Source organism: Urocitellus parryii, chromosome 1 (genome assembly GCF_045843805.1).
Source record: "Urocitellus parryii isolate mUroPar1 chromosome 1, mUroPar1.hap1, whole genome shotgun sequence".
Taxonomy (NCBI): domain Eukaryota; kingdom Metazoa; phylum Chordata; class Mammalia; order Rodentia; family Sciuridae; genus Urocitellus; species Urocitellus parryii.
In genome coordinates this window covers 52,325,264-52,337,969 of record NC_135531.1, presented here as the reverse complement: position 1 = coordinate 52,337,969, position 12,706 = coordinate 52,325,264, and the positions used below count along the sequence as shown (strand labels likewise).

Here is a 12,706-nt window from a genome sequence, read left to right as displayed (position 1 = left end):
TCAGTGAGTTAAGACTATTTGGCAAATACATATTCATTTACTAAGTAATTTCAGCAAGTTTTTTTTCAAGACTGGTCATATATTTCTAAAGTTTTAAAATAACTATAATTCTCATAGTTTTCAAAATGTTAACATGTTCTTTACATGTTCAAGCCAATAAAATATAGGTTTTGAATTTTAAAACTGGTAGATTATTTTAAAGCAATAATATATCATTTTAAACTTCCCACTTAACATTTCTCACCAACTAAAGGCTAGAAAAATGTACAAACTGGTTTGTGATGAAATAAACAGTTTATTTTTATATTTCTTTCCACAAAGGTATCTTTTGAAACTAATTACAAATTAATCCAAATGTGTATTTATGCTCTTCAATTTTATTTTTAGAAAAACTCATTACTTAATATATTGAGATGCCCTAAACTACCCATAAGCAGCTCCACATTAGTGACTTTATAGGGTATGATAAAATAATAGAACAACTATATTTCTGCTATCATTAGTATTATTCATTCATATGTTAATATTTCAGAAATGAACTTCATTTAAAGCACAAAGACATCTTAAATTATGACAAAAAATACCTAATATTTCTTTCTTCTCTCAAAACTTAACAAAAATTAATGTTAAAAATTAGTTTAAATATTTGTTCAGGTTTTTAACTAAAAAATATAAGAATCCCCATCATAATTTATGTTATGGCCTAAACTGAAGCTAATTTTCTCCAACCTTTAAATTTTAAACATGCCGTTCCATCACTGCCCCTTTAATTCAATTCATCCCATAATGCCAAATTTTCTCAAAGCTCCATTAACTTAGATTTACTGAGTGCCTATTCTCAGGCACTATAATCCTATCTCCTTATTCATATCTTTTTCCAAAAAAGCTAGAAGCAAGCTGTAGCAAAAGGAAAAACATTAAAAAAAAAAAAAGGAATTTCCAGGAATTTTTTCCAGATGTATAAAATCACATGCTATGACATTAAGCTTGAATGTTCAAACTACTTTACCAGGTGAAGTTTTGAGAAAAGTAAAAAGGACTGTGAAGAGAGGGGAATATTGAAAGAAGAAAACAAAATCATCTACTTCTTGTTTTGACATTATTATAATGACAAGAGAAAATTCATGTGTAGCTATTGAATACATAACAACAACAGAGGCAATTTATAAAAACAAATAGTTTCAGAAGGGGTATAAAAATGAAAAGTTAGTACATTGGAACAACTGAATTACAGAAAACATTTAAGGAAAAAATAAGTTTCAGAACGTTTGGGAAAATATGAATGAAACAGACATGTAATAATAAAGAGAAATATACTACAACAACACAAAATTATCTGTTTCTACCTCAACCCTCTGTAGCTAATACTGGTAACCTGTGATCCATTTACACACCTATCCTGGGTATGTAAATAAACTGGGTGTCATAGCACATGCCTGTAATCCCAGTTACTTGGGAGGCTGAGGCAGGCAATCACAAGTTCAAGGTCGGCCTAAGCAACAGTGAGAACTTGCTTGACTCAAACAAATAGCAACACCATTACCAACAATGAAAACAGAGGGTCAGAGGCTGGGGATAAGGCTCAATAGTAAATAAAGTACTTGCATAGCATGCATGAGGCCCTGGGTTCAATTCCCAGCAACACCAAAAACCAAACAAAAAAACAGAGGATCAGTTACAGCTCAATGGTATTGTTTGCTTAGTCTGTGCGAGGTCTTGGGCTCAATCCATTCTACGTATGAATGAACATAAGAATGAATGAATAAATGAATCTGTCTATCTCAGAAATAAAATTTTATCTTAGAATAAGGTCCGGCTTACTAATTCAAGGAGAAGAAAGAAATAGTATCCTTCAAATTCCTGTCATCACCAGGCTCGGTGGCTCACGCCTATGATCCCAGCAGCTCCTGAGTGCGAGACAGGAAAACTGCAAGTTCAAAGCCAGCCTCAACAAAAAGCGAGGAGGCACTAAGAAACTCAGTGAGACCCTGTCTCTAAATAAAATGCAAAATAGGGCTGGGGATGTGGCTCAGTGGTTGAGTAGTCAGGAGTTCAATCCCCAGTACCAAAAAAAAAAAAAAAAAAAAAATTCTGTCATCTACCTCTAAAAGTCATTGTATTTATCTCATTTTACCTTTTCTCCTGTTTCATAGGAAGGACATAACATTTTTTGTGTTCCTGACAAAATACTCTGCAAACTCTTTAAGCACTATTAAGTTGTGCTTAACAACATATGTAAAATTATAGGTCTTCCTTTTGTTAAAATCTCTAATCATAAAAATATCCAGACATATAAATCTGAATGTGACTTTCCTAATATTTAAAACTATGGCTTTCTTTATATTTTTTGGAGGTCTCAAAGTTTTTAATCAGATCTTAGAAAGGAATAAAGAATTATATTATCAAATTTATTGACAGAGCCTGATCTGAATATCTAAAAGGAGTTAAAATCAGTGAATTACCTATGGTATCAGACCATAAGCATTTGGACCTAAAATGTCCCCCAAAAGCCCATATGTTGAAGGCTTGGTCCTTAGCCTGCGGCACAACTGGGAGGTAGGTAATGGAATCTTTAGGAGGTGGGGCCTGGTAGAAGGAAGTCAGGTTATGGGAGGCATGCCTGTCGGACATACAGTAGATTGAACTCAGGGCTTTGAACATGCTATGCAAGCACTAGCACTTAGCTGTACCTGGCCCTGTTTTTTGTTGTTTGTTTTTAGACAAGCAAGGTCTTGCTAAAATGCCTAGGTTAGACTTGAACTTGTGATCGCATATCTCAGCTTCCCAAGTACCTGGGATTAAGGGCATGTGCCACAAGGGGACATTGGAACCCTGGCCTCTTAACAGTTTTCTCTTTGCTTCCCAGACACCAAGAAGTGAGCAGCTTTGTTCCACCATGCACTCTCACCACAATGTGTTACTTCATTACAGGCCCAAAAGCCCATAAGGCCAATCATGGATGGGAACCTCTGAAATCTGAGAGAAAATAAACCTTTTCTCTTTGTAAGCTATTTATCTCAGGTATTTTGTCACAGTGACAGAAAGCTGATTAATGCACCACATTAATTATAGGCTTACTTATTATAATAAACAATTTATATATTGTTATTTAGGTCTCTTAGAAACCAGTAAAGTTTTGAGCTAAGCCAGTACTAAATTGGCAAAATATTTAGACCTCTTAAATTTTTAATATGGTAATTCTTACTTTAAGTTATACTCACAACTATACATATAACTATACTCATTAGAAACTTCATTCATGCACTGGATAAATACTTGGCTAAAACAAACTATCATTTGGTGGGGGGGAAACAAACTAGACATGTACTCTGTCCTCAACTTATAATCATGTGGGACAGAGGAAAAGACACACATGCGCATGTATACATGTTGGTCAGGCAAGAAGAAAGTGACATATAAAAACAGATACATTACTTGATGTGGCAAATACAGTAACAGATATAAATATGATGCCACTGAAGCTGAGTAAACAAAACAACTAACTCCTGGGGTAACTGAAGATGTTTGCTCCTCAAAAAGTAACAATTAAGTCTTAATGATTCTATTTTAATACTAGTTAAGAATTTTTTTTCTATAAAAGACCAGATAGTAAATATTTTAGGTTCTGTGATCATAAGGTCTTTGTCACAATTACTTTACAGAATAAAATTGGCCAGAGGTAATAAGTAAATTAAGGAATGTGGCTATGTTCCAATGAAACTTTATTCACAATTATAGACAATGGGCAATAATTAATCATAGACTGTAGTTTGTCAAGCACTACATGATATATAGCAATGTATTCAAGGTATTTTAAGACGTTTTTAAAATAAATCACCAAAGAATACAGTGCATTTTGAGTTTGTAGACCTGTTTTTTTTTCAATAGTTTTATCTCCTCATTTGCTCTTAAACTACCATCTCTTCTTGATGTTAGATTACAATATAAGAACCAATCACCCAATTTCTAATTTACAACAGATGAGAAAGCCAAGCAGTCAAGTTTTAGTTAGCAGCTTCACATGAAGACTATACAGATCTCTCTAATAAATGATATGTATGGGTTCTAACATAAGAATTTGAATCTCTAATTAGAACTCAGGTTGGCTTTCCAAACTTAATTTTTCTTTTCTCACAAACTTATTATCTAATTTTTGTATTACACAAAAGATTATGCCTCAGAGAGCTATGAAATCACCAATAGACACATTTTTAAATTTAACACCAGGAATTATATAATATAAGCACCACAAATTTAAGTCTTTATAAAAATCTAACTCTTTTTAGGGAAATATGGATTAAAAATTCTAAATTGAATTTTTAAAAGGATAACACCTTTACTTACTTAGGCAACATTTTTAACTGGTTTTCTCTAAGTTCTAATATCTGAAGTTTAGTTAATCTGCAAAACAAAGAACAAGTCAAGTGTCTACAACAAAGGATTTAATAATAATGCCATATTTTAAGGTTTTAAAACAATCAATACTAATTATATAATTACTATATGCAGAGTAACATAAAATATTACAAGGGAATAAAAACCACAAAGGAAGAAAAGACTATTTCTGCTGTTCAGAATTAACAGGAAGGGAAAATGCTTTTAGATATTTTCAAAGGGACAAAGTGATTGTTCCTAAGTAAACAATCCTAAATCATATTCCATGCCTTCCACTAAAAATAACCACAAAACTATTCCTTAAAGAACAATAATGCAACTCTAGGGAATAGTTATAAAAAGAGATAAATAAATCTGCTGACAATTCAGCAATATACATTTCACTATAAAATAGGGGAAATGAACAAATTAAATGATGCAAATGCCAGATACAGAAGACGAATCTAAAAAGTATAATAATTGTTTTAGACAAACGATAACTACAAAATTAAAGTTTAGTTTGCTAACACTTTCTATAATAAAATTAATTTAAATTCAATAACTTGATACCTATTATTCATTAATTCATCTGTTTAAAAAAATACTCAGAGACTTAATGGGGATGGTGATGAAGAGAGATGAAGTAAACACATACTGGTAAACCAGAAACATACTGTTTTCTCAAGAATTTTGATTCAATGGGGAAATAGCTAAATAGATTGTTAAAAGATTTTAATAAATACTAAAAATATAGCATTTGGTATCTCAAATATACAGATATTATCCCTAGGAAAACCTTCTATTTTTTTGCCACCTTAAAAACTGGTGGTCTTTTTTTTTTTTTAACTCTCACTGAAAATAAATTTGGAATAAAAGTAATTAGATTCAAAGAAACTATAAAAATCACTAATTGCATACTAATTAGTATTAGTACTTGGTACTCATGGTGTTAAAACAAGAGGATTGCCTGTTCTAGACCAGTTTCGACAACTTACTGAGACTCTGTCTCAAATTAGAAATAAAAAGGGCTGGGGATATAGCTCAGTGGTAGACACCCTTGGGTTTAATCCCCAGTACTGAAAAAAGAAGAGAAAAAAAATCACAATACTTGGAAATAGTTACAAAAGAAGAGCCTATGAAACTATAACATGGTATTACTAAAGTAACTTATAGTTTTGTAAACTACAAAAGCTAACAATAAATGTTTTTAGGAGAAACTATAATTTACCTGCCAAAATTAGCTGGCAAAAATTCAAGGAAAGCATCATTCAGATATAACTGGGTTAGGTTTAACAGCTGAGAAAATCCATCAGGGAGCCTATATAAAATATATCAGAATTTAAATTAATTTCATATATACAATTTCAGCCTCACAAGAATCTGTGTAATCAAGACATTTTCTCAACAGAAAATAGTCACCTCTTTACAAATTAAGGTTTGCATTTTGTAATAATTTGCCTGCTTCAATGTTTGTAACTTCATCTCTTTGGTAAGAGAAAGTAAGGTAATATTTGTCTCTGTAACATTAAATTTGCACAAATAGTTAACCAAGAATGAGCCACAACACATAGAAATACATTTAAGACATAACCATGAAAACAATAAGCACCCTTCAAATTCACCTTATTTAACATCAAGTGAAGGGACTATAGAGTTTCTAAACCTAGGCAGAGACAATTTGAGAATAATTCTTTGTTGTGAGAAAGCTGCCTTGTCACTGTAGGATGTTTAACTGTGGCCCTGGATTCTACCAACTAGATGCCAATAGTGTGCATATGTGTATACACTCCGACCCCCCGAAAGTTATCTCTAAAAATTGCCAAGTGTCCCTGGGGTAAAAACAGGCTCCAGTGGAAAACACTGATTTAGATTATTTTGATAATCAACATTTAGCCCCTAAATAAATAAGGTTTAGAATTCTTCAAGCAAATAACATAAAAAGCTGAGTATTTTTAAGTCCATGTAAGAATCTACATGTATTAGTTTCTATTTCTTCTTGCTTATGAAACAGGTTCTACAGATGTAGAACTTAACGACAGAGTATTATTTTCAAATGAAAAGTATATACATCATTCTTTATGCGTTTGCCATGGATTTTAACAAGAATAAAATCCTTGTGCATTAAGACATAGCAGGCTTAGCATAGTGGCACATGCCTGGATCCCAGAGGCTGAGAAGGGAGGATTGAGAATTCAAAGCCAACCTCAGCAAGCAACTCAGTGAGACCCTCTCTCTAAATAAAACACAAAATAGGGCTGGGAATGTGGCTCAGTGGTCAAATGCCCCTGAGTTCAATCCCTATACCCTCCCCACCACCGACACACACACACACAATCTATTCCCAGGCCAACCATTGAGGTGCTGACTCCAGTGTTCATTAAACAATTTATTCAAACTAGACTCTCAGTTCCTTGTTCACTTCAACTTGTTTATATCAACCATCTACTTCCAGGAAAATACTCTGGATATTACCATATTGTTGGCAATATCCAGAATATTATGATATATTCAAATATCTCACATTTTGGCACTGTACAAATAGTGAGGAAACCTAGCAGATTCTAGTCTCATTTCTGACATTAACTATCGGTGAGATCTGCATTAAAAATACTTGTATTGTCTTTTTTAGATCTCAAATTTATATCCATAATATGTGAACGTAGGAAGATTATTAAGATTTCATTTTTTATTCTAAAACCGAACCTTTGTGTAGCTTTAAAATTGATACAAATTTTTCACTAAAATACGTAAAATAATATTCTGTAATATTCTACTAGTGCTTCAAAATTGTTTTTTTTTAAAAACAAAACTTATAATTCAACTGAGAATAACTTACTTAGAAATTGGGTTTACACTGGCCTCCACAACAGTCAAAACTTTACAATTTTTTATATTTTCTGGAAACTCTTGTATTCCTAAAAAAATAATAATAATAATCAAATTAAAAGAATGTCTTATAGAGACCAAAACAATAATAATTAACATGTACCCCGCAGATTCTGAGAATAATTTGCCAACTAAGCAGGAGCTAGACAAATTGACACCACCAATGAGAACCAAATAGAACCACCTCCACAACAATTTCTCTTTCTGTGCATCTTTCCTTCTTTGCCTCTCTATAACTATTAATTACTTGAGTTGATTTTCCTTCCTTTCCTTCTCTTAGCTCTACTGAAAATTAGAACCTTCTCAATGTGATAAGGACACAAAATGCACAAAACATTTAATATTCTGTTTTTCTCACATAAACTATTGCTTTTTAAACACTGGGATCCAGATTGAGCTGGCCCCTTATATACATAAACAAGCAAAGCTGAAAACAAAGCTGTAGGTAAAAGGGTTGGAAAATCTATCTCACATACGCCCACAGATATACCTGAAGGCAATAACACTAACATAATAACACATTTTCTCTTTCCTGCCATCTATCTTCTCTTTTTCCCTATCTTTTTTTACATTCCTCTTAAAAGTTTTTCCTTCACATAATCCAGTAGCATACTCAATGTAAGTGGTTAAGGAATGTGTTGATCTCTGCACACCATGATGTGTACATTCGAGAGATCTACTAAACATTTCAACTTTTCAGTGGGCTTCTACTTATGATTTGGGGGAACTGGTGGTAGTAATGGGAACTGGATTCAGGGCCTCATGCATGCTAGAAAACACTCTGCTACTGAGCTACATCCCTAACCCTTGGAGTATCCTTTTAGACCAAGTGTTTCACAAACCTGAGGTAAATAAATTTTTAAAAATTTCCAATCTGTAACAGACCAATACATTTGCAAAATACAATATAAGTACTGTGAAGTTAAAATTTGGTAAAATATCCTAAGCACCTACTCATCTCCTAAAATTATCACAGCAAAAATACAGCAACAAATAACTGGTAAACTAGCACTCGTCCACAGACAACTTTAAATAGCACTCATTGCTCTAATCTTGATCAAAGGAATGCTAATTTAAATTTTTTTCAAAAATGAATTTTATATAGTCTGTTTATTAAAAAAGATCCATCCCTCCACTAACATAATGATTGATTATCCAACCGGGTTGTCAACCTTTTAAGTTGTCACCCTTTGAAGTTTATTCCAACTTTATCATCACTAGATGATAAAGTAAGCTTACCATAATGCCATGTATAGAGTTTCAGGTGATGAAAAATGGTGCAAAATCACCACCTAGCAAATACCACAATAATAACTGCTCCAGTCAAAACTCATCAATAGACTGGGTGTTTATGTCAGTGATAGTGTGTGTGTGCTTAGCATGCGGTGCAAGGCTCTGGGTTTAACTGACAACAGTAGCAAACACAAACTGGGAAAAGGACAAGAAAAAGAACAAAACAAAACCCCTAATTACAATGGATGCCAAAATTATTGCATAAAAAGTAATAATAAGTAGGACATTAATTTGGTCTCAAAGATTCTTTCTACAAGATATTTATCAATTACAAAAGAAAAAGTTGACTGAATCTGACAGGCACCATCTTAACAAAATTCTTCAAAGTTAAGCATTACCAGTTAACATCAATAGCACATGGCAACTTGTCTGAGATGCCCTAAGAAACAATGTATACTTGCCAAAAACATAAAAGCTACATTTAAACATAAGCAAGCATCAAACAAACCCAAATTAAGAAAACTTTTATTAAAGGCCAGTTATCTTCAAAAAACAAAAGAGGTCTTAGGAACCACTCAGAAGAGAGAAGGCCTAATAGACCTGACAACTAAATGCAATTGTGTGAAATTAACAAATACTAATGAAGATATGGAAAAATTGGAAACTACATATATACACTGCTAACTGGAACAGAAAATGGCTGTGGACAATGGTTTGGAAGCTCCTCCAAATGTTAAACACAGAATTACCCTATAACCCAGAAATTCTACTCCTGTGTGTACTTGAGAAAATTAAAAATATATGTTCCAACAAAAACTTGTACATGAATGCTCATAGAAGAATTATTTACAACAGCCAAATATAGAAATAATCTAATACCTATCAACAAATGGATAAAGAAAATAAATGAAATGTGGTATATCCACATTATGGGAATATCAATATATGGTACAACATGGATGCAACTGGAAAACACTATTTGAAGAGAAAGCAGCCGTACATATATATGATTCTATTAATATGAAATATCCAGAAAAAACAAATCCTGACAGACTCCAAAAAGATAAATGGTTGAAAGTACTGAGAAAAACTAGAATAGGGAGTGACTAGTTAGTGGGTCCAGGGTTTCCTTCTAAGATGACAACAACATTCTAGAACTACACAGTGGTGACGGTGAAACAAAAGTGCACCAAAATGCGTAAATTTAAAAATGCTAAAATGGTGAATGTTAAAACATGTGAATGGTCCCACAATAAATATGAAAAAAATTAACCAGAAACAATTGTTATGTTAACATTATTTATTTATTTGAGTTCAATACACAATCACAATTTTACACATAGGATACAAGTTTTTAAGGAAAAAGTCACAAAGTCCTTTCGTTGATTCTCAAAAGGAGCCCAACAATCATGCTAATGGTTTTTCTTGTGTTTGGACAAACAAAACATATATAATTTGAGGTAGTATTAAAAATCAAGAATTTCAATCTCTCAAAAACAGAGAGTTGTAAATGCAGTGGTCCCTTTTATCTTGTTCACCTCTATCTCCAACATCTAAGACAGAACCCGTCAGAGTAAGTATAGGTTGAGCATCCTTTATCTGAAATGGTTGGAACCAAAAATACTTAGGATTTCAGGGTGGTTGTTGTCGTTTTTCCCAGATTTTGAAATATTTGCATGTACATAATGAGATGTTTTAGGGAGGGAACCAGAGTCTAAATATGGAATTCATTTATGCTACATATGTATCTTGTACTTACATTACAGCCTGAAGGTAATTCATGTAACATTTTTAATAATTTTGTATGCTTTGGCTGCAATCCATCACAGGAGGTCAGGAGTGGAATTTTACACTTGTGTCATTATGTTGGCCCTCAAAAAAAAAAAGGCCAGATCTTGGAACACTTCAAATTCAAATTTGAGAGTACAGATGCTCAACCTGTATCACAAATAGTATATTTATTTGCTAAAAAAATGTATTTATTAGTTTAGTATTATATAATGAAAATTAATGTTTATATCATCTTCCTCATATACAAATGAATACTCTGTATTTTTCATGTTTTAAAGTACTTTGTTCCATAACACGTAGTTTACAAAAAGTAATCAGGGGTTAGAGTTATAGCTAAGTGGTACAGTACTTGCCTAACACATATGAGGCAATGGGTTCAATCCTCAGCACGGCATATAAATAAATAAAATAAAGGTTTTGTGTCCATTTATAAATTTAAAAAATTATTTAAAAAGTAATCAACTGATGTCTATGAAATTAACTAAATCATCACTAGCTTTTAGATACAGAGTATCTGTTTTCTCCTAAATCAATAGCTTTGAGATACTTAATGCAAATTGCTAGCTTAATGTTTATTTTGACTTCAATTTCTACCATATACACTTCTAGATTTTAAATCTGTATCTCAAATTTGCTCCCATTTTTAATTCCACTTAAGAATTTTTAAGTTCCCATTAGATTTTAGGTACCTCAAACTGAAATTATCTTTCCTCTATTATTCAGCAAATATGTATCAAACATACAAAATATCAGACACTATGATATGAACTATAAATATGACAAGTCCCCTTTATGAAAAATTAAGATATAGTAAGGAAAACAAACATTTTCTTTCTCCTACAGTAGTATTTTTCCTCAATTTTTTTGTTGTACCTTTCTTCTGTTCTTCAGATCTCTTAATGTTGGAGAAAAACAAAAGCTCACTCTTTGGGCTTTTCTTTCCACATTTATGCCCCTGTTCCCAATCATCAGATTTCCTCAGGTTCAAACAATTATTTTCTGCTTTGCCTAAAAACTTACAATTCACTCTTTTAGACTCAATTAAAAAGAAAGGCCTTGGTTAACCTCTCCAGAATTCCCACATCAGAAAGACAGATCTTGTTTCTCAATCTTACAATTCCTGTCATTTTATTCAGTGTGTTCACAAGAGAATTAACAACTACATGGTCTTAAATTTTGTCTCCCTTTCCCACCAACTTTCTCTATTGATACTTTAACAGTATGTTATAATCATCAGACCTATTAGAATTCTCTATACAGGCCATTTGGACACAACAAAATATAATTTTTCTAACAATCTGGCAATTGTGACAATATTACAGAATAACAGAGACTTAGATTAATTCCCCAATATTAAAATAGGACCAATAAACAGAAGCAAAGAACAAAGAACATTTTTTTTTTATTCCTAGGCGAGTGTTTTAATCATAAACCATACTACCTGGCCAACTGAAAAACACAGGAAGAACTATATAAAAGATCAGAAACCATGACAATCTAAATGCCAAAATTCAAATGCAAATGTTTAAAATACACACAGCTTGCTGAAACTTTTTTTTTTTTTTTTTGTACCAGGGATTGAACTCAGGGGCACTAGACCACTGAGCCAATCCCCAGCCCTATTTAGTATTTTATTTAGTGACAGGGTCTCACTGAATTGCTTAGCATCTTGCTTTTGCTGAGGCTGACTCTGAACTCTTGAACCTCCTGCCTCAGTTTCCGGAGCCATTGTGATTACAGGTGTGTGCCACCACACCCACCTGAAACTATTATTAATAAAGTATACCACCATGTTTCCTGGCTCTTTCCAAACAGGGCATATCAGCTAATGAATCTCAAAACTGTAACCTGATGTATTAAGACATATTTAAATATTATTAGACTAAAACTGATATAAACACCTAAAAGCAGAAAACAACAGAAATTAGATAAAAGATTATATATCCGATTTAAGATTCAATATGATCAAATGTTATAATAGGGAAAAAATGGATAGTATCTTAATTTTCTTACTCAGAATATAAGAAACACTTATCCATCCACATCAATAGTGATCATGTGAATACTAAATAAATTTTAATAACTTCGAACTATGGAGAACACTATGATCACTTAACATAACTAACCTTTCTTTTAAACAATCTATTATCTAATTGAAAATCCAACAGCCAGACATGGTGGCACACACCTGTAACCTATATATTCCAGAGGCTGAGGCAGGAAGATTCCAAGTTCTGCACCAGGCAGGAGGATTGCAAGTTCCAGACCAGCCTCAGAAAATTAGCAAGAATACCCTGTCTCAAAATAAAATAAAAAGGGCTAGGAATGTGTATTAGTAGTAGAGGGCTTGTCAACTATAAGGGAGGTCCTGGTTCAACTCCCAGTACTGGGGGGGAAAAAAACTAAAAACTTCAAATTCCTT

General features: G+C 32.7%; 1 protein-coding gene across 5 annotated transcripts in view; it reads right to left on the bottom strand.

Moving 5' to 3' along the window:
* Erbin (erbb2 interacting protein) overlaps nt 1-12,706 on the bottom strand; it is a 135,958-nt gene that overhangs the window by 52,444 nt on the left and 70,808 nt on the right. For all 5 annotated transcript variants that reach the window (XM_026390857.2, XM_026390859.2, XM_026390860.2 and 2 more), the window contains exons 5-7: nt 7,211-7,289; nt 5,603-5,692; nt 4,345-4,401 (exon numbers count right to left, since the gene is read on the bottom strand). In XM_026390857.2, coding sequence (XP_026246642.2) covers nt 4,345-4,401; nt 5,603-5,692; nt 7,211-7,289 — 226 coding nt within the window. The remainder of the gene's footprint in view (nt 1-4,344; nt 4,402-5,602; nt 5,693-7,210; nt 7,290-12,706) is intronic.